At 46.5% G+C, this 20,781-nt stretch overlaps 1 protein-coding gene and 1 long non-coding RNA gene across 43 annotated transcripts in view; one reads left to right on the top strand and one right to left on the bottom strand.

Moving 5' to 3' along the window:
* The window catches only part of LOC112656497 (uncharacterized), a 441,756-nt gene that overhangs the window by 265,967 nt on the left and 155,008 nt on the right, over positions 1-20,781 (top strand). The gene's annotated exons all lie outside the window — the stretch shown is intronic.
* Positions 1-20,781, bottom strand: part of LOC118353533 (uncharacterized) — a 368,208-nt gene that overhangs the window by 241,589 nt on the left and 105,838 nt on the right. For 5 of the 42 annotated variants that reach the window (XM_049106714.1, XM_049106715.1, XM_049106717.1 and 2 more), the window contains exons 1-4: positions 17,599-19,225; positions 2,627-4,430; positions 1,029-1,165; positions 703-797 (exon numbers count right to left, since the gene is read on the bottom strand). The exons of 8 other annotated variants lie outside the window; for them this stretch is intronic. In XM_049106714.1, coding sequence (XP_048962671.1) covers positions 703-797; positions 1,029-1,113 — 180 coding nt within the window. In that variant the 5' untranslated portion in view covers positions 1,114-1,165; positions 2,627-4,430; positions 17,599-19,225. Of the gene's footprint in view, positions 1-702; positions 798-1,028; positions 1,166-2,626; positions 4,431-17,598; positions 19,551-20,781 lie in introns of those variants that run through there. 29 more of the 42 variants (XM_049106708.1, XM_049106710.1, XM_049106709.1 and 26 more) reach the window with 19 other exon arrangements.

The following is a 20,781-nucleotide window of genomic DNA, read 5'->3' as shown; positions in this document are numbered from 1 at the left end:
CTATTCTAAACCCTTAACCCTGACCCCTACCTTAAATCTAACCCTAACCTCTAACCCTAACCTTAACTTAATGTACTCAAATCGTATTCCTAACCTTAACCTGTACCCTAACCCTAACCCTCTAATACTAATCCTATCTCATACCCCTAACTGTACTCTAACCTGTACCCTAAAACTAACTCCTAAACCACTCCCTATACCTATTACCCTTTTCCAAAACCGTACCCTGACCCTGACCTGACCTGACCCTAAACCCTAACTAAATACTAATCCTATCCCTAGCCGTAACCCCTATCCTAAACCTAACCCTCGCCCTAACCCTAAACCTAGCCCTAAATTTTACCCTAACCCCTAACCCTTACCCCTAACCCTAACTCACACCCTAACACCTCACCCTAACTGCAAACCTAAGCCCAACCCTAACTGTAACCATAACCCTAACCCCACCTCCAAACCTCCTGCCCTAAACCCTAAAGCATAACCCTAACCCTAACTCTAAATACTGTCACTAACCCTAACCTCATTCCCTAATCCCTAACCCCCATCCTAACTCCTAACCACTGACCCTTACCCTTATCCCTCACCCTAACCTCTAATCCGTAACCATAAGGTTAATCACAAACACCTAACATCTAACCTAAGCCAAACCACCAACTGCCTCACCTCCCCTGACCCTACCATTCATTCTACCCATTCACTTACCCTGTGGTTCTGAGGAGTCCCTTCTGATATGGACGAAGCCCCCAATGTCTTGTGCTCTTTTTGTTCAGTCTCCTTATTTATTCTCTGTGATGCTCCTGAGAAGGGAGTCACATCCATCATTTCCTTCCTGAATGCTCACTGTCAGGACACAGCAAGCCCCACAATAGAATAAAAACTGAGCCCAGTCCAAGGGCAGGAAGCCCCTATTAGAACAGATCTCAATGCCCTTGAAGGCCCCATATCAAAATGTAAACAGAACTTGAGGAATTACTCCAGCCCTTCGGGAGTTCCCCGAGACCAACTCTTAAAAATAAGCTAAAACCCACCTCGGGGTCCAAGTCCCCGCTCCACTGTGTTGGGTATACTTGGACACAAGCTCGAGCTTGTAAATAAACCCTCATGTGTTTGCATTGGTGTTGGCTTCTTGGTGATTTCTCAGATTCACAATCTTGGGCACAACAGTCTGAGATAAAAAAAGAAAACCAAAAGAAGCTCGGACGCAGGTAGAGTGAACGCAGGGTTCTGAGCGAAGCCGCGGAGACCCGGGGGCTTCGGGGTTCTTCTGTGGAGGCCCCAGCAGACTGGGGGGCGGGATGCTCAGCCCCAGAGCCAGAGGACCCAGCGTCCCCACCGGCATCCCGCCCATCAGGGCCAGGAATCAGGGAGCAGCACAGTGCCGCCCGCTGGAGCCCAGAGGCGCTGACGCCCACCCCGACTCTGACCCCCACAGGTGCAACTCCCAGGCAGATGTGCACCTGACAATCAGCACCAAGGCCCATCCCCAGACCCCACACAGACCATTCGCTGCCCCCAAGTTGCCAGACCACAGAGGCTGCAAAGCTTCAGCTCTGCCTGGAAAGTAGGGTCTAGATTCCTTTGTACTTTGTGCTCTATTTTTAATTATTTTCTTTGATTCTTTTTTATTAATTGCCTTATTTTAATTTTATGTATGTACCTTATATATTTCTTATTTTTACTTTTATGGTAGTTTAATTGTGTTTCATATTTTGGGATTTAGAATCTTTTAACAATCAGGCCAAAATAATCTGGTGGTTTTTTTTGGAGGGCAGTTGTTATTGTTTTTCTTGGTTTTTCTTTTTCTTCCTTCTTTCTTTTCTGGAAAAAATAATGAGATGGAGAAATTCTCCTCCATAAAATAACATGAGGTAGTACTCACAGCCAGGAAGTTCATCAATAAACATATATGATGTCTAACTACAGTTTAAAACAATGATTATAAAGATAGCAGCTGGGCTGGAAAAAGAGCACAGAAGCAAACTAGAGAATCCCTTACTGTAGAAATAAAAGAGCTAAAATCAAGTCAGTCCAACGTTAAAAATGCTATAACTGAGATGCAGTCCCAACTGGAAGCCTTAAAAACAAGAAAGGTTATGGACCACAGAGGCAGATGTAGGGAAGTCAGCCACTTATTAAAACAATAACATTCATATCATAGGAGACTCAGAAGATGAAGAGAGAGAAAAGGTGGGCCTTACTCAGCCATTAGAAACAACAAATACCCACCATTTGCTTCAAGGTGGATGGAACTGGAAGGTATTATGCTGAGTGAAGTAGGACAATCGGAGAAGGACAAACATTGTATGTTCTCATTCATTTGGGGAATATAGGTAATACTTAAAGGGAATATAAGGGAAGGGAGTAGAAATGTGTGGGAAATATCAGAAAGGGAGGCAGAACATAAAGACTCCTAACTCTTGGAAATGAACTCTTGGTGACTGAGGGGAGGAGGGCAGGGTTGAGGGTGAATGGGTGACGGGCACTGAGGGGTCACTAGACGGGATGAGCACTGGGTGTTATTCTGATTTGGCAAACTGAACACCAATAAAAAATAAATTTATTATTTAAAAAAAAAAGAAAGAAAGAAAGAGTGGCACCGGGGTGGCTCAGTCAGTTAAGCTTCTACCTTAAGTCAGATCATGATCCAGGTCCCAAGGAAGGCTCCGTTTTCAGCAGGGAACCTGCTTCTCCCTCTCCCTCTGCTTCTCTCACTCATGCTTTTTCTCTCTTCTCTCTCTCAAATAAATAAATAACATCTTTGAAAAAGAAACAAAAAAAAAGAAACCCACAAGGAAGAGAAATCTCCCTTGTAGAAGAATTTCAAACAATTTGTGCAGACATTCCACTCTCATGTTGATGAGCATAGCTTCCCACTCTTACGTGTGGAATACACATAGTAACTTCCTTCTACAAAATATATTATGAAAAACAAAATAATATGATGATGATAATAACAATAATTAATAATAATAAAAAGAATCACTTAACTATGGAGAAAGATGACAAACACTACCTCAGCAAGATGATCAGATCGATACCAAGACTGATAAATCATGTTGATAGTATCTATCCTTTATATGATATAATAAAAATGGCAGTATATCTCTGCATAAAATCCACAAAAACAATTCAATCATGAGATAAACAACAGACATGTCCCAACTGAGGGAAATTTTACAAAATACTCTACTTCTCAAAGTGTTCCAGTGCAACAACAACAAGGAAAGGCTGAAAGACTGTCACAATCCAGAGGAGCCTAAGAAAACAGGAGGACAAATGGAATGTGATATGAGGGATGGTAACTTAGCAAAAACTAAGGAAATCTGAATAAAGTATGGTCTTTGGTTAATGCGACTATTTTAATATTGATTCATTAGCTAACATTTGTACCGTACTAATATAAGATATCAATAATTGGAGAAATTGAGTGCAAGTGCATGCGAATGCTCTGTACTATCTTCTCAATTTCCCTATATATCTTTGTTTTTTTCCTAATAAATAAGATTTATTTTGAAAATTGACTTAAATGAATCAGGCTCCAAGTGTGAAGACATTTTAAGAATAGTTGAATTAACTGTTGCCTTATTCTTAAAGAGTTCCTTTGATGGAAACAGAGTAAGAATTTTACATCAGAAGGAAAGAAAAACACGTATAAAAACGTATAATGCCTCCTCAACCTGAAAAGCAGGAACGGATAATAAATAGCAAAAATCAGATAAAAATACTTCTATTATAATAGACACCATATTGCAAGTGCAATTAAAATTAGCAATGCATAACATTTATTTCCTTGACATTTGTCTTCCAAAGAGTTCAAAGTGTTTCAGTGTCAGTTGAAACAGGGGAAGATTCTCAGGGAAGAATCCTTCACATAATAATAGGACCATTGGTAATAATGTCTCTCAGTTCTTTCCAAATCCATAAAGATGCATTTCCTGAGGAGTGACTGAGCTGTGAAGAAAGAGATGAGAAACCCTCATCCCTCTGAATTACTTGTGTCAGAATATTTTAACCATAGTACTATGGATAGTAAATTATCCTTATTAACAGGAAATACATCTCAGATTGGAATCTGAGCAATCAGATGGGCAGAGAAAAAAGGCTTTGACTCACTCCTCATCTTTTAAACATAAAGGACAGCTTTTCTATGTGAAAGTCAGTTTTCAAGATAGCCTTAGGGAATAAGAGTCTGCAGCATCGAATCCCGCTGCACAGCCGGGGTGCACGCAACCCAGGTCTTCCTGATCCCAAATCCCTGGTCCTGTCCAACACACGCTGCCACGCTGAGGTCATTTGCAATTGCTCTCTCAGGAGGTCCGGGGAAGGGGAAAGGAGCTAGATAGGATGGGATGGGACGCAAGGAGGCTGAGAAAATGAAGGCCTTTCCGCTTTAAGTTCAGCGTTCGAACACGTCCAGCCATCCCAGGCCCCTGTGAAGAAGAGATGAAATTTACATTACTTCAGTTACAGGAAAAAAACAAAAGTTTACAGCTTCATGTCCTAGAAACCCCCACAATAGAATAAGAACTGAGCCCACGCCAAGGGATGGAGGCGCCTATTAGAATGGGAACAGAGGTCAATGCCCTTGAAGGCCCCATATCAAAATGTAAACAGAACTTGAGGAATTACTCCAGCCCTTCTGGAGGTCCCCGATACAAGCCCTTAAAACTAAGCAAAAACCCACCTCGTGGTCCAAGTCCCTGCTCCGCTGTGTCTGGTGTACTTGGACGCAGGCTCGAGTTTGGAAATCAACCCTTGTGGGTTTGCATCAGTGTCAGCTCCATAGTGGTTTCTTGGATTCGCAATCTTGGGCACAACATCCCCATGTCCCCTCCCACCTGGGCTGAACCCTTATCCCCTCCCACCCAGGCTGACCCTCAGTCACCTCCTCGCCCACAACAGCTGGGCACAGGCCCTCACACAGGTCCCACGGGCATGGTGGGCACTCCCGCCATGCCCGGCCTCCCAGGGGAAGGAAGGGGGTTTTGGCAGGACACACTCCCATGGTGGCCCCAGGGCTCCCTGCCCAGCATGGCAGCTCGTGACAGGTGGGGGTCTGTGTCCCTGACGCCTGCTCCTCCTCCCCAGTTTTCCCACAGGAAATGAAGGAGGAGGTCCTGGTCTCCTCCAGGGACATCACCCAGGTAGACTTGGACGTCAACAGGACATTCGGCAGCCACACCGTATTTTGGGATGGCTAGGGGGTCGGGTGAGGCTGCTGGGCCAGGGGGCTTCGGGGCCCCGAGGGAGGCCCGGGGCCTTCTGGGTAGGGAAAACGGGTTTCTGAGGCCGGGGGGAGCAATAGCAGCCAACAAAACACTGCTCCATGGTAGGATGCTGGGGATGACCCCGTGCCCACACTCCCGGTGCCTCGGGGATGAGGAGGCCAGTAGGATGGGGCCTCCAGGGGTTGCCATGGGAGCTGAACGCCAAAGGGGAGAGGGATGGCCCCCTGAGAAGCAGGGGATGGGGTGGGGGACGTGGGGGGCAGGAACCGGACCTGGGGGCCAGGCGGCATGGCCGCGGCTGGAGCAGGACACACATCGATCCCATGAGGGTCGGACGGGTCAGAGTGAGACCCACTCTCGGTGCTTTATATATTTCTAAATTCTATGCATTTCATTTGAGACAATTTGCAATTTGAAAACATACATAGTATAATGACCCCCAGATAATGCCCCCAGTCCAGCCAGGGCCCTGCACTGACCACACGGTGCCCCAGGGGCAGGTGTCACTGCAAACCCCAGACTAGTCGCTTTAACTGTAGATGTCTCCTTGTGCATCTTAGAGGAAGGAGATGCCCTTTTTCCACAGGCCCCCCACGACATACCCATCATTCACCACTCCCACACCATCCCCCTACATCATCATCCCCAATGGCATCCCACAGACTCCATCCCTGTCAAAACCACGCAGCCCCACACAATTCCCACTCACACCATACCCCAACACCATCACCCCTACACCATTCCCCACTCTCCACCACCATCATACCCCTGCCCCCACACCATCTACCACCACACCATTGACCCCCAGCAAGGACCCAGTGCAGGTGCCCCCTGTGGGACATGCTCAGCCTCCCTGGGGTTCTCTGGATACCCTGATCCCATCAGAAGCCCGGGTGTCCCATAGAGTACCCATGGGTTGCAGGGAGGAGGGAAGACAGGGAGCCCCCAACAGGGTGGGTGCAGGTGAGTGGTGCAGAGGACCCACTGTGCCCTGCCTCCGCCCACTGTCCCTCATTTAGGGCGGCACACCCTGCACAGGACACCAGCCCTTAACCCATGGGGATCTGGGCTGGCCTGGCCCTGGGCTCTGTGAGGGCTGGGGTGATTTGAGCCCTCACCCCAGGCCCAACACAAAGACTAATGGGATCCAGCCCACATGGCCCTGGCCAGCCCTGGATTCTGGCCCCGGACTGAGGGAGCCCTCTCACAGCTGGATGTTGACTCCTGGGCCCTGGGGTAGGATGGTGGGCCCCACCCGCACCCACACCAGGAGGCAGGCTCCTCCAGGTGCTGGGGCCCCAGGGATCCCGAGGCCGGGGTCCAGCTGCCCTGCGGGGCCCAGCACAGAAGCCCATGAGGTGCAGGTCCAGGTCAGCTCTGCTGTCCTCTGAACTGTCTCTCAGACTGAAATCTCAGGACACACGCCCCCACCCAGAGTCCACACCTGCTCCCAGGTGGGGGACTCCAGCACCCGCCCCCCAACACATGTCATTCTTGCCCTCCCCTAAAGGACAGAAAGGTCTCCCTCCCCAGGGGAAGGCGTGCACCCTCGACTCTGAGCCCGTTTACTGTAGAAAGTCAATAAAGTGTTGTGGTGCGAAAATGCACAGCCAGCCCGTTTCTGTGTCTCCCAGAACACTGTTCACGGGGCATGGAAAGACACCAAGAGAGGAGGAGGGGGTACCACCTTGGCCCCACCAGCCCCTGCAGGGGCGCCACCAGGAACACCCAGCTGACGTCCCCACGTGCCTTCCACAGGTGGCCAGATGCCGGGTTCAGGACCTGACAGACTTTACTGGGACTCAGGCTGTGCCCCACGGGCCAGGAGGGCCTGGGACAGAGTGACAGCCAAGAAGCCTCAGGTCACCAGGGTCTGTGCAAAGCGACCCGGATGTCTGTGCTCCCTCTGTCCAGGAGGTCGTGGCTGGCCAGGTACGGGGCACTTCCTCCCCTCCCCACATCCCCTTGCCTATGAGCCTGGGGCAGAGAGGGCCTGCAGGGCAGTCAGCATGGCCCTAGAAGGGATGTCAGGACAGTAGTCCCTTGTGTTGTGCCCAAGATTGTGAAACCGAGAAACCACTGAGGAGCCAACACCGATGCAAACTCCCAAGGCTTTCTTTACAAACTGGAGCTTGTGTCCAAGTGCACCCGACACAGCGGAGCAGGGACTTGGACCCTGAGACTAAGAGGCATAGCAGCTTTATAGGGGCCAGTGGACCATGGGATATGCAGAAATTTGCACAGTCATGTCAGTTCACACGCAGGTGGCCGATTGAATTGCACCTTACCATATAGTATCCACTTGAGCTGGTCTATTACTTTGGTCAGAATCGGCGCACAGATTTGGTGGGCACAAAGCGGGGTTCACTGTTATGAGCTGATTTCTGATTAGGGTGTGCCCAGCAATCTGACTAGGGTGGGGCAGCGCCTTAAGCCATAATCAGGTGATGAGGGGGTCATAGGGGAGGTGGCGGGTGTAGCGCAAAATGGAATCAGTCCTGCTCTGCTTGCTCAGGGGTAGGAGATTTTTGTTAAATTTCCTGGGTCCCACACTTGCAGCTCATGCACCTGGGCCACCTGCACCAGGTGGACTCAGCGTGCACACCTTGTGGTGCTGGATCTCTCACACCACCGTGTGGAGGGCACCCTCCTTGCCCGAGTGAGTAGGAGCTTGGTGAGCATGGGACTCGACCTGAAGGCCAGGCAGCACAGGAGACTGAGGAACCCCATCCCCGTCCCCACCCCGACTCCCACACACAGGCAGCCCCAGGGCTCCCCTCCATGTGCACCCACCTCCTCAGGAGCACCCCCCAGAGCGGCCCTGAGGTCTGGCTCCCTGCTGGAGAGGCATCAGGGAGAAGAGAAGCACATGGTGCTTGGCAGGACCCACTGCAGGACCTAGGAATGTGGTCAAGCCGGAACTTCCATCTCAGCAGACACTCCAGCGGAAAGTCATTGCATGAGCCAGCACAGGGTCGGCCAGGAGACCCCAGTAGCCGCCCAGCTCCAGCACCAGAAATGATGTTGTGCCCACCATTTTGGCGTTTGGGTGACCCAGCCAGAGGATCCGATAGCTGCACGTGATAGCTGCATGTGATAGACACACACACACCCCAAAACCAACAAAAATCAGAATCCCCCCAATGTTGTCAAACAGCAGCCGATGATTCCATACACGACGCTGTGGTCCCCAAAAGGATACATGGAAGATGTTATAAACCACGACGACAGAGGTGTCAGAGGTACAGAGATGTGCCTGCTGGGTTCCAACAAGGAGCGCAGAGGAGCAGGAAGCATCCTATGGAGGGGGGGCCCTCCTAGGAAAGGACACCAGGTCCCTGTGAAGGCTACGGAGGGTGAAATCTGTCCTCCTCCCTTTCAGCTTCTGGTTTTCCTCCTAAATGCCATTTTCTTCAATCATAACACCAAAAATTTATTTTATGTTTTTAAATTTCTTTTTATAAGAGTCTAATTTTTATAAATTCTTTCTTCAGCAAGGGTGTCATTCAGGATAGAAGGAGATATAAAGATTTCCCAGACAGGCAAAATATAAAGGAGTTCATGACCACTTAACCAATCCAATAAGGAATTTTAAGAGGGACTCTTCTAGTGGGGGAAAAAAAGAGACCAAAAGCAACAAAGACTAGAAAGGACCAGAGAACGTCACTGGAAACACCAACTCTACCGGTAACACAAAGGCAGTAAGTTCATATCTTTCAATAATCACTCTGAATGCTGATAGACTAAATGCTCCAATCAAAAGATAGAGGGTATCAGAGTGGCTTAAAAAACAGGATCTGGGATGCCTGGGTGGCTCAGGTGTTGAGCCTCTGCCTTTGACTCCGGGTGTGATCCTGGAGTCTGGGATTGAGTCCCATAGTGTGCTAGTAGTGGGGAGCATGCTTCTCTCTCTGCCTAATTTTCTGCCTCTCTCTCTCTCTCTCTCTCTCTCTCATGCTCTCAAATATAAAATCGTTATTAAAAGAACAAGATCCATCAGTATGCTGCCTACTAGATGCTCACGTTAGACCTATAGAAACCGGGAGATTGAAAGTCAGGGGATGGAAAATCATCTATCACGCTAATGGTTATGAAAAGAAAGCTGGAGAACCCATACTTATATCAGACTAACTAGATTTGAAACCAAACCCTGGGGGACACCTTGTGGCTCAGTGCTTGAGCATCTGCCTTCGGCTCAGGGTGTGATCCTGGGATCCCAGGATCGAGTCCCATATCGGCATCCCTTTGGGGAGCCTGTCTCTCCCTCTGCCTATGTTTCTGCCTCTGCTTCTCTTTGTATCTCTCAAAAATAAATAAATAAAATATTTAAATCTCAAAAAAGAAAGAATAAATACTGTAAGAAGAGATGAAGAAGGACATTATTTCATAATTAAAAAGACTCTCTATCAGGATCAAACAACTAAATATTTATGCTGCCAACATGGCAGTACCTAAATATGGAAACCAATTAACAACAAACATACAGGAACACACTGATAATAATACACTGACAGGGGATTTCAACACCCACTTATGGAAATGGACTGATTGTCTATGCAGAAAATCAACAGGGGAACAATAACCTTGACACACTGGACCACAGGGACTCAACAGATATAGTCTGAACATTTGTTCCTAAAGCAGAATACACATTCCTTTCAAGTGCACATGGGACATTCTCCAGAAAAGATCATATCATGGGCCACAAATCAGCCCTCAACAGGTACAACCGGCAAGAGAAAAAACAATAACCATATGATCCTCTCATTAGATGCAGAGAAAGCATTTGACAAAATAGAGCATCCATTCCTGATCAAAACACTTCAGAGCGTAGGGATAGAGGGAACAATCCTCGACATCTTAAAAGCCATCTAGGAAAAGCCCACAGCAAGTATCATTCTCAATGGGGCAGCACTGGGAGCCTTTCCCCTAAGATCAGGAACAAGACAGGGATGTCCACTCTCACCACTCGTATTCAACATAGTACTGGAAGTCCTAGCCTCAGCAATCAGACAACAAAAAGACATTAAAGACATTCAAATTGACAAAGAAGAAGTCAAACTCTCCCTCTTCGCCAATGACATGATACTCTACCTAGAAAACACAAAACCCTCCCCGTGAAGATTGCTAGAACTCATACAGCAAGTTGGTAGCGTGGCAGGATATAAATCAATGCCCAGAAATCAATGGCATTTCTATACACTAACAATGAGACTGAAGAAAGAGAAATTAAGGAGTCAATTTCATTTACAATTGCACCCAAAAGCATAAGATACCTAGGAATAAACCTAACCAAGGAGATAAATGATCTATACCTAAAAACTATAGAAAACTTCTGAAAGAAATTGAGGAAGACACAAAGAGATGGAAAAATATTACATGCTCATGGATTAGCAGAATTAATATTGTGAAAATGTCAATGTTACCCAGGCAATGTACACGTTTAATGCAATCCCTATCAAAGTACCATGGACTTTCTTCAGAGAGTTAGAACAAATTATTTTAAGATTTGTGTGGAATCAGAAAAGACCCCGAAAAGCCAGGGGAAGTTTATTTTATTTTATTTTTAATTTTTATTTATTTATGATAGTCACACACAGAGAGAGAGAGAGAGGCAAAGACACAGGCAGAGAGAGAAGCAGGCTCCATGCACAGGGAGCCCTATGTGGGACTTGAACCCGGGTCTCCAGGATGGCACCCTGGGCCAACGGCAGGCAGCAAACCGCTGCGCCACCCAGGGATCCCAAGCCAGGGGAATTTTTAAAAAGAAAACCATATCTGGGGGCATCACAATGCCAGATTTCAGGTTGTACTACAAAGCTGTGGTAATCAAGACAGTGTGGTACTGGCACAAAAACACACATAGATCAATGGAACAGAATAGAGATCCCAGAAGTGGACCTTGAACTTTATGGTCAAGAAATATTCAATAAAGGAGGAAAGACTATCCATTGGAAGAAAGACAGTCTCTTCAATAGATGGTGCTGGGAAAATTGGACATCCACCTTCAGAAGAATGAAACTAGACCACTCTCTTTCACCATAAACAAAGATAAACTCAAAATGGATGAAAGATCTAAATGTGAGACAAGAGTTCATCAAAATCATAGAGGAGAACACAGGCAACACCCGTTTTAAACTTGGCCACAGCAACTTATTGCAAGGTACATCCATGAAGGCAAAAGAAACAAAAGCAAAAATGAACTATTGTGACTACATCAAGATAAGAAGCTTTTGCACAGCAAAGGATACAGTCAACAAATCTAAAAGACAATCTACAGCATGAGAGAAGATATATGCAAAAGACGTTTCAGATAAAGGGCTAGTTTCCAAGATCTATAAAGAACTTCTTAAAATCAACACCAAAGAGACAAACAATCCAATCATGAAATGGGCAAAAGACATGAAGAGAAATCTCACAGAGGAAGACATTGACATGGCCAACATGCACATGAAAACATGGTCTGCATCACTTGCCCTTAGGGATATACAAATCAAAACCACAATGAGATACCACCTCACACCAGTGAGAATGGGGAAAATTAACAAGGCAGGAAACCACAAATGTTGGAGAGGATGCGGAGAAAAGGGAAGACTCTTACACTGCTGGTGGGAATGTGAACTGGTGCAGTCACTCTGGAAAACTGTGTGGAGGTTCCTCAAAGAGTTAAAAATAGACCTGCCTGACGACTCAGCAATTGCACTTTTGGGGATTCTCCCCAAAGATTCAGATGCAATGAAACGCCAGGACACCTGCACGCCGATGTTTATAGCAGAATGTCCACAAGCCAACTGTGGCAGGAGCTTCGGTGTCCATCAAAAAATGAATGGATAAAGAAGATGTGACTTATGTATACAATGGAATATTACTGAGACATTAGAAACGACAAATACACAACATTTGCTTCAACGTGAATGGAAGTAGAGGGTATTATGCTGAGTGAAGTAAGTCAATCAGAGAAGGACAAACAGTGTATGTTCTCATTCCTTTGGAGAATATAAATAATACTGAAAGGGAATATCAGGGAATGGAGAAGAAACGTTTGGGAAATATCAGAAAAGGAGAGAGATCATAAAGACTCCTAACTCTGGGAAAAGAACTAGGGTTGCTGGAAGGGGAGGAGGGAGGGGGGTGGGGGTGAATGGGTGACGGGCACTGAGGGGGACACTTGACAGGATGAGCACTGCGTGTTATTCTGTATGTTGGTCAATTGAACACAAATAAAAAATAAATTTAGTTTTTAAAAAAGATCAAACAACTACATATTTATGCTGCCAACATGGGAGTACCGAAATATAGAAACCAATTAACAACAAACGTACAGGAACACACTGATAATAATACAATGACAGGGGATTTTAACACCCACTTATGGCAATGGACCGATCGTCTATGCAGATAATCAACAGGGGAACAATAGCCTTGACACACTGGACCACAGGGACTCAACAGATATAGTCTGAACATTTCTTCCGAAAGCAGAATACACATTCCTTTCAAGTGCACATGGGAAACTCTCCAGAATAGATTATATCTTGGACGACAAATCAGCCCTCAACAGGTACAACAGGTACAAGAAGGATGGTATCACACCAGTACATTTTCGGACCATGAGGCTATGAAACTCGAAGTCGACAGTAAGAAAAAATTTGGACAATCCAAAAATTCATGGAGATTATGATCATCCTACTAGAGAAGGAATGGAGCAACCAGGAAATTAAAGAGGAAATTTAAAACAAATGAAAATGAAAACATGTTTCTTCAAACCTCTAGGATGTAGCAAAGACAGTCCTTAGAGGGAAGTAGATAGCAATACAGGCCTACCTCAAGAAACAAGAAGACTCCAATACACAACCCAACACTACACCTAAAGGAGCTGGAAAAGGAATAGGAAACAAAGCCTAAAGCCAACAGAAGAAGGGAAAAATAAAGATGAGAGCAGAAATAAACAATACAGAAACAACAAAACAGTAGAATGGAATAATGAAACTAAGAACTGGTTCTTCAAAATAACTAAGAAAGTGGATCAAGCCCTAGCCAGCCTTATCAACAAGAAAACAGAAAAGAACTAAATAAATAAAATCACAAAAAAGAGAAGAGTGATCACAATCAACACCAGAAAATAAGACGATTATAAGGGAATACTATGAAAGACTATATGCAAACAAACTGGGAGACCAGGAAGAATTGGAGAGATCCCTAGAAATGTGCAAACGAGCAAAACTGAAACAGGAAGAAATAGAAAATATGAGTAGACCCATTACAAGCAAAGGAATTCAATCAGAAATGCACCTGGGTGCCTCAGTGGTTGAGCATCTGCTTTGGCTCACGTCATGATCCCGGGGTCCTGGGGAATCATGTCCCATATCAGGCTCCCTGCATGGAGCCTCATTTTCCACCTGCCTATACCCCTGCCTCTCTGAGTCTCCCATGAATACATAAATAAAATCTTTAAAAAGAAAAAAGATAAAAAGATGAGAAAGGATCCAAATAAAATCACAAATGAGATAAGAGAAATAACAACCAACACTAGAGAAATACAAATGTTTATAAGAGAACATTATGAAATATTATATGCCAGCAACCTAGAACCTGGAGGAAATAGATCAATTCCTGGAAATATATAACATAGCAAAAATGAAAAAGGAAGAAATTAGAAACTTGAACAGACAGATAACCAGCAACGAAATTGAATCAGGAATCAAGAATCTCCCAAACAGGAGATGCTTAGATCAATAGAATAGAATGGAAATCCGAAACAAGATACAAACCTGCAACTGTATGATCCATTAATTGACAACAAGGCAGCAAGGAACATCCAGTGGCACAAAGACAGTCTCTTCAACAAACCCTAACCCTGACCCCAGGATAAGAACAAATGGTGTTGGGAAAATCAGGCAGCCACATGCAGAAGAATGAAACTGGACCACTTTCTTACACAATATATATAAAAATAAATTCAAAATGCATGAAAGACCTAAATGTGAGGCCTGAAACCATACAAAGAAGAAATGATAGGCAACAACGTCTTTGACATTGGCCATTGGATCTTCTTTCTAGATATGCCTCTTAGTTGAGGGAAACAAAAGCAAAAATACTATTGGGACTTCGTCAAATTCAAAAGTTTCTGCAAAGTGAAAGAAACAACCAACGCTAAAAGGCAACATACAAAATGAAACGAGATATTTGTAAACAACACATCCAATAAACAGTTAGTATGCAAAATACGTAAAGCAAATATATATCTCAGCATCCTAAACACAAATTATCCAACTGCAGATGGGCAGAAGAAATGGACTTTGTCTCTGACAATACAACCAGATGGCCACCAGACATCGAAAGACACTCAGCGTCACCCATCATCAGGGAAATGGAAATGAAAACCACAATAAGATGTCACCTGACAGCCATCAGAATGGCTAAAATTAACAACAGAAGAAACAACAGGTGTTGTTGAGGCTATAGAGAAGAGGAAGCCCCCTTACACTACTGGTGGACATGTGAACAGGTGCAGCTACTGTGGAAAACACTGTGGGGGGTCCTTGAGAAGTTAAAAATAGGGGATCCCTGGGTGGTACAGGGGTTTGGCACCTGCCTTTGGCCCATGTCGCGATCCTGGAGACCCAGGATCGAATCCCATGTCGGACTCAAAATGCACGGAGCCTGCTTCTCCCTCTGCCTGTGTCTCTGCCTCTCTCTGTGTGACTATCATAAAAAAATTTTTAAAAAGAAGTTAAAAATAGAGCTACCCTACGATTCCAAAATTGCAGAGCTACGTATTTACCCCAAGGATACAAAAGTCGTTTAGTAGATTCCAAGTGGGATACGCAGCCCATTGTTTGTAGCAGCGTTATCAACAACAGCCAAACTGTGGATACAGCCCAGATGTCCATCGACTGATGAATGGGCACAGACGATGTGGTAAATATACCCACTGCGACATCACTCGGTCATCAGAACGGATGAAATGAAGCCATTTACAATGACGTGGGAGAAGTGGAAAGGACTTATGCTTAATGAACTCAGTCAGTCAGAGAAAGATATGAAATACCATACAATTGCATTCACATGTGAATTTTAAGAAACCAGACAAACTGGCAAAGGGGCAGGGGGGGGATGAGAGAAGCAAACAAAAAAACACACTCTTAACCACAGAGAATAAACTAATAAATACCAGAGTAAGGTGATGGGGATGGGGAATCAGGGGATAGGGATAGTGGAGGGCACCTGTGGCCAGTACCAGGCGTTGTATCCAAGGGTTGAATCACTATGTGGTGAACCTGAAACTATATCATTCTGTGTATACAAACAGGAATTCAAGTAAAACTAAAATAATATTAGGTAGTATTGATGAAACATGTATGCACTAGAGATAAAATCAGAAAGGCAACTGAAAAAATCCAAATAAAGTCTTTAGAGCCACAAATCCCCTCCTTAGTTCAGCTCAGGAGAAGCATGCCATGTCTATTCTCACCCCAGCATATTCTCAGACCATAATGCCTTGAAATTAGAACTAAATCAGAACAAAAAGTTTGGAAGGACCTCAAACACGTGGAGGTTAAGGACCATCCTGCTAAAAGATGAAAGGGTCAATCAGGAAATTAAGGAAGAATTAAAAAGATTCATGGAAATTAATGAGAATGAAGATACAACCGTTCAAAATGTTTGGGATGCAGCCAAAGCAGTCCTAAGGGGGAAATACATCGCAATACAAGCATCCATTCAAAAACTGGAAAGAACTCAAATACAAAAGCTAACCTTACACATAAAGGAGCTAGAGAAAAAAACAGCAAATAGATCCTATACCGAGGAGAAGAAGGGAGTTAATAAAGATTCGAGCAGAACTCAACGAAATCGAGACCAGAAGAACTGTGGAACAGATCAACAGAACCAGGAGTTGGTTCTTTGAAAGAATTAATAAGATAGATAAACCATTAGCCAGCCTTATTAAAAAGGAAAGAGAGAAGACTCAAATTAATAAAATCATGAATGAGAAAGGAGAGATCACTACCAACACCAAGGAAATACAAACGATTTTAAAAACATATTATGAACAGCTATATGCCAATAAATTAGGCAATCTAGAATAAATGGACGCATTCCTGGAAAGCCACAAACTACCAAAACTGAAACAGGAAGAAATAGAAAACCTTAACAGGCCAATAACAATGGGGGAAATTGAAGCAGTCATCAAAAACCTCCCAAGACACAAAAGTCCAGGGCCAGATGGCTTCCCAGGGGAATTCTATCAAATGTTTAAAGAAGAAACCATACCTATTCTCCTCAAGCTCTTTGGAAAGATAGAAAGAGATGGAGTACTTCCAAATTCGTTCTATGAGGCCAGCATCACCTTAATTCCAAAACCAGACAAAGACCCCACCAAAAAGGAGAATTACAGATTCTCTGGGGAGGCCAGTACTTGGTGGAGTCAGGCTATCTTTGAACCCAAAACCTAAATAGAGTGCATAAAACTAAACCGCCCAAGATGCTAGGAGTCCCAGTGCAGGCACATGGCAAGACCCAAACTCTAACCATTCACAGACATAACCCTAACCCTACACTTAATCCTAATGTTAACCTAACCCTTAAATAAGACCCATCACTAATCGAAAACCAAACACAAACCCCAAGACCAAAACACATTCACTGAACCTTCCTGCCAAACCTCAACCTAACTCCTAAACCTATTCTAAACCCTTAACCCTGACCCCTACCTTAAATCTAACCCTAACCTCTAAACCTAAACTTAACTTAATGTACTCAAATCCTTTTCCTGACCTTAACCTGTACCCTAACCCTAACCCTCTAATACTAATCCTATCTCATACCCCAAACTTTACCCTAACCCGTACCCTAAAACTAACCCCTAGCCCACTCCCAAAACGTATCTCTTAACCTGTTCCAAAACTGTACCCTGACCCTGACCCAGACCTGTCCCTAACCCTAACCAAGCAATAACCCTAACCCTAGTCCTAACCCCTATCCCAACCCTAACCCTCGCCCTAATTCTAAACCTAGCCCTAACTATAACCCTAACCCCTCACCCTAAACCCTAACCCTAACTCACACCCTAACCCCTAACCCTAACTGCAAACCTAAGCCCAACCCTAACTCTAACCATCACCCTAACCCCAACTCCTAACCTCCTGCCCTAAACCCTAGAGCCTAAACCCTAACGCTAACAGTAAATCCTGTCCCTTACCCTAACCACCATCCTAACTGTTAACTACTGACCATTACCCTTATGCCTCACCTAACTTCTAATCTGTAACCATAAGCATAATCACTAACACCTAACATATAACCTAAGGCTAACCACCAACTGCCTCCCCTCCCCTAACCCTACCATTCATTCTATCCTTTCACTTACCCTGTGGTTCTGAGGAGTCCCTTCTGATGTAGACGTGGCCCCCAATGGCTCCTCCAGAGTCCTACAGGGGGTCCAAGCGAGCCGGACTCCTGTGAGTGTGGACATGGCCCAACGTGTTCCTGAGTCATAGTCAGCAGGTCCTGAGGACGCCGGGTCTCCTGTCACTGTGGACTATGTCTCACATCCTCTGGAAGCCTCACAGCAGGTCCTCAGGAAGCCGGGGGCTCCTGTCAGTCTGGACATGGCCCCACGTCCCCTAGAAAACTCACCGCAGGTCCTGAGGGGGCTGTGGGCTCCTGTCAGCATAGACGCAGCCCCATATGTCCTGAAGCCAAAGTGCTGGTCCTGAGGAGGATGGGGTTCCTGTCAGGGTTGCCATCGCCCCACATTTTCCTCAAGCCTCACCATAAGACCTGAGGAGGCTCGGGGCTCCTGTCAGCATGGATGTGGCACATAATCTTCCCAAACCTTCACAGTGGGTTCTGAGAAGGCTGGAGAATCCTGTCATGTGGATGCGGCACCCACATTTTTATTAGGCCTCACCACAGGCCCTGACAAGGCTGGGGTCTTCTGTCCCCATGGACGCATCCTCATATTTCCCCAAGTCTACACCGGGGGTCCTGAGGAAGTCACCGTCCTGTTGTGTCCATGTGGCCCCAAGTCCTCCTGAAGTGTCACCAAGGGTTCTGAGGAGGCCTGGGCTCCTGTAACCATGAATGCAGCCCCCAGCTTCCAGAAGCCTCAACTTATGTCCTGAGGGGCCTGGGAGCTCCTGCCAGAGTGGATGTCACACCACATCTTCCTGAAGCCTCCCCGCAGGTCCTGAGGTGGCTCAGGGGCTCCTGTCAGTGTGGATGCGGGCCCATATCTTCCTGAAACCTCCCCGTGGGTCCTGAGGCTGCTGAGGGGCTCCTGTCAGTGTGGATGCGGGCCCACAATTTTCTGAAACCTCCCCGCGGGTCCTGAGGTGGCTCAGGGCTCCTGTCAGTGTGGACGTGGGCCCACATCTTCTTGAAGACTCCCCGCTGGTCCTGAGGCAGCCCAGGGGCTCCTGTCAGGGTGGATGCGGGCCCACATCTTCCTAAAGCCTCACCGCGGGTCCTGAGGAGACTGGGGCTCCTGTCAGCATGAACGCGACCCAATTTCCCCCTGAAGACTTCCTGCGGGTCCTGTGGAGGCTGCAGCTCATCAGCGTAGATGCGTCCCCACGTCCCCCTCAGGCCTCCCCAGCACAGGCTGGCTCCTGTTAGTGCAGGCAGAGGAGGCCTACTGCACATGCCTGCCCCATGGGAGGGGCCTGGCTTGTGCGCACCCTGTGGGACACTCAGGAGCTGCAGGAGGCTGTGCAGGAGGCTGTGCAGGAGGCAGCGGGTGCTTCATGGGCCCCACCTGCCTCCTTTCAGGGTCCAGCTGGAGCCTGTTAGTTTTGGAAACATCTCACTGAAAAGGACCCCAACACCCGGCTTCCCCAGAAATACTTAAGGACAAGGAATTGGAGCCCACAGGTTGTGAAATGAAATGTGGACCAGACTTTTACCACGTCCTGCAAAACTCACTCAACCCTCTTCCACTGTGGGCGGGACCATGGGTTCATGCAGCCGCCCTGGAAACAGTGTGGAGGCCCCTCAGGAAGTTACAAATAGAGCCGCCCTGTGACGAGCAGGTGAACGGCCTGGAGCTCACTCCAAAGATACAGATGCAGTGAGACTTGGGACACCTGCACCCCAATGTCCACTGCAGCTGGGTCCACAGTAGCCATACTGTGGGAGGAGACTCGGTGCCCTGTGGCAGATGATGGATAAAGAGGATGGGAGATAGATGATGGTCATAGAGAGAGGAATGGTACTCAGCTATCAAAGAGAAGGAAATCTTGCCATTTGCATGATGTGGATAGAACTAAAGGGATAATGTTAAGTGAAGTAAGTCACTCGGGAAAGAGAATGACCGTGTGGTGTCATTCATAGGTAGAATTAAAGAAGCAAAGCAGATGAACATTTGTGAAGGGAAGGAGAAACAAATAAGATCAAAACAGATGCAGGAAATACAGACTCTTAATGATATGAAGCGAACTGAGGGTCGCTGGAGGGGTGGGGGCATAACAGGGGAAATAGGAAAGTGCTGCGTCTCACTCTGTCCTGCTTCTCCAATACTGGTTTGCTGTCAGGGGTTATTTGTTGAGGAGGATGGATGTTATGGGTTTTTTTTCCTATTTCTAAGGTCTGCCACCATGATTTTGATAGGAATGACATTGAAACTGAGGGTGGCTTCAGGAACTGCGGACATTTTCACAAGATGAGGCTCCCACCCCACGAGCCCAGGACGGCCTCCCAGAGCCTGGTATGGCTCAGTGCACAAGTCTTGTGCTCCTTTGGTTCAATCTCATTATTACTTCTCCTTGATGCTCCTGAGAAGGCCTTCACATCCTTCCTTTCCTTCCTGAGTGCTCATTGTCAGGACACAGCAAGGCTACTCTGCTCTGTAGGGTCAGTTTGTGTCTGTGACTTTACTGAACTCACTCCTTAGTTCTAACAAGTTTTGGTGGAGGCTCTGGGGTTGCCTGTTTCTAGTTCTGCATCTTCAGCATATAGGGACAGTGTGACGTCCCCCTTCCAGGTGTGGAACCTTTGCTGTTTACAGCTTAATGTCCTAGAAAGCCCCACAATTGAATCAAAACTGAACCCAGGCCAAGGGCAGGAAGCCCCTATTAGAATGAGAACAGAGCTCAATGCCCTTGAAGGCCCCATATCAAAATGTAAACAGAACTTGAGGAAGTGCTCCAGCCCTTCTGGAGGTCCCCGAGACCAGCCCTTAAAACTAAGCTAAAACCCACCTCAGGGTCCAAGTCCATGCTCCGCTTGTTGGGTACACTTGGACACAAGCTCGAGGTGGTAAATAAACCCTCGTGTGTTTGCATCACTCTTGGCTTCTCGGAGGTTTCTCGGATTCGCAGTCTTGGGCACAACAGTCTGAGATAAAAAAAGAAAACCAAAAGAAGCTCGGACGCCTGTAGAGTGAACGCAGGATTCTGAGAGAAGCGGCAGAGACCCGGGGACTTGAGGGATCTTTTGTGGAGGCCCCTGCAAACTGGGGGGCAGTATGCTCAGCCCCAGAGCCAGAGGACCCAGAGACCCCACCCGCATCCTGCCCATCTGGGCCTGGTCTGAGGGAGCAGCACAGCGCCGC

The sequence above is a fragment of the Canis lupus genome, chromosome 37 (genome assembly GCF_003254725.2).
Source record: "Canis lupus dingo isolate Sandy chromosome 37, ASM325472v2, whole genome shotgun sequence".
In the NCBI taxonomy this organism is placed as follows: domain Eukaryota; kingdom Metazoa; phylum Chordata; class Mammalia; order Carnivora; family Canidae; genus Canis; species Canis lupus.
The sequence above is the reverse complement of the archived record's forward strand: the minus strand, read 5'-3'. Positions and strand labels throughout refer to the sequence as shown.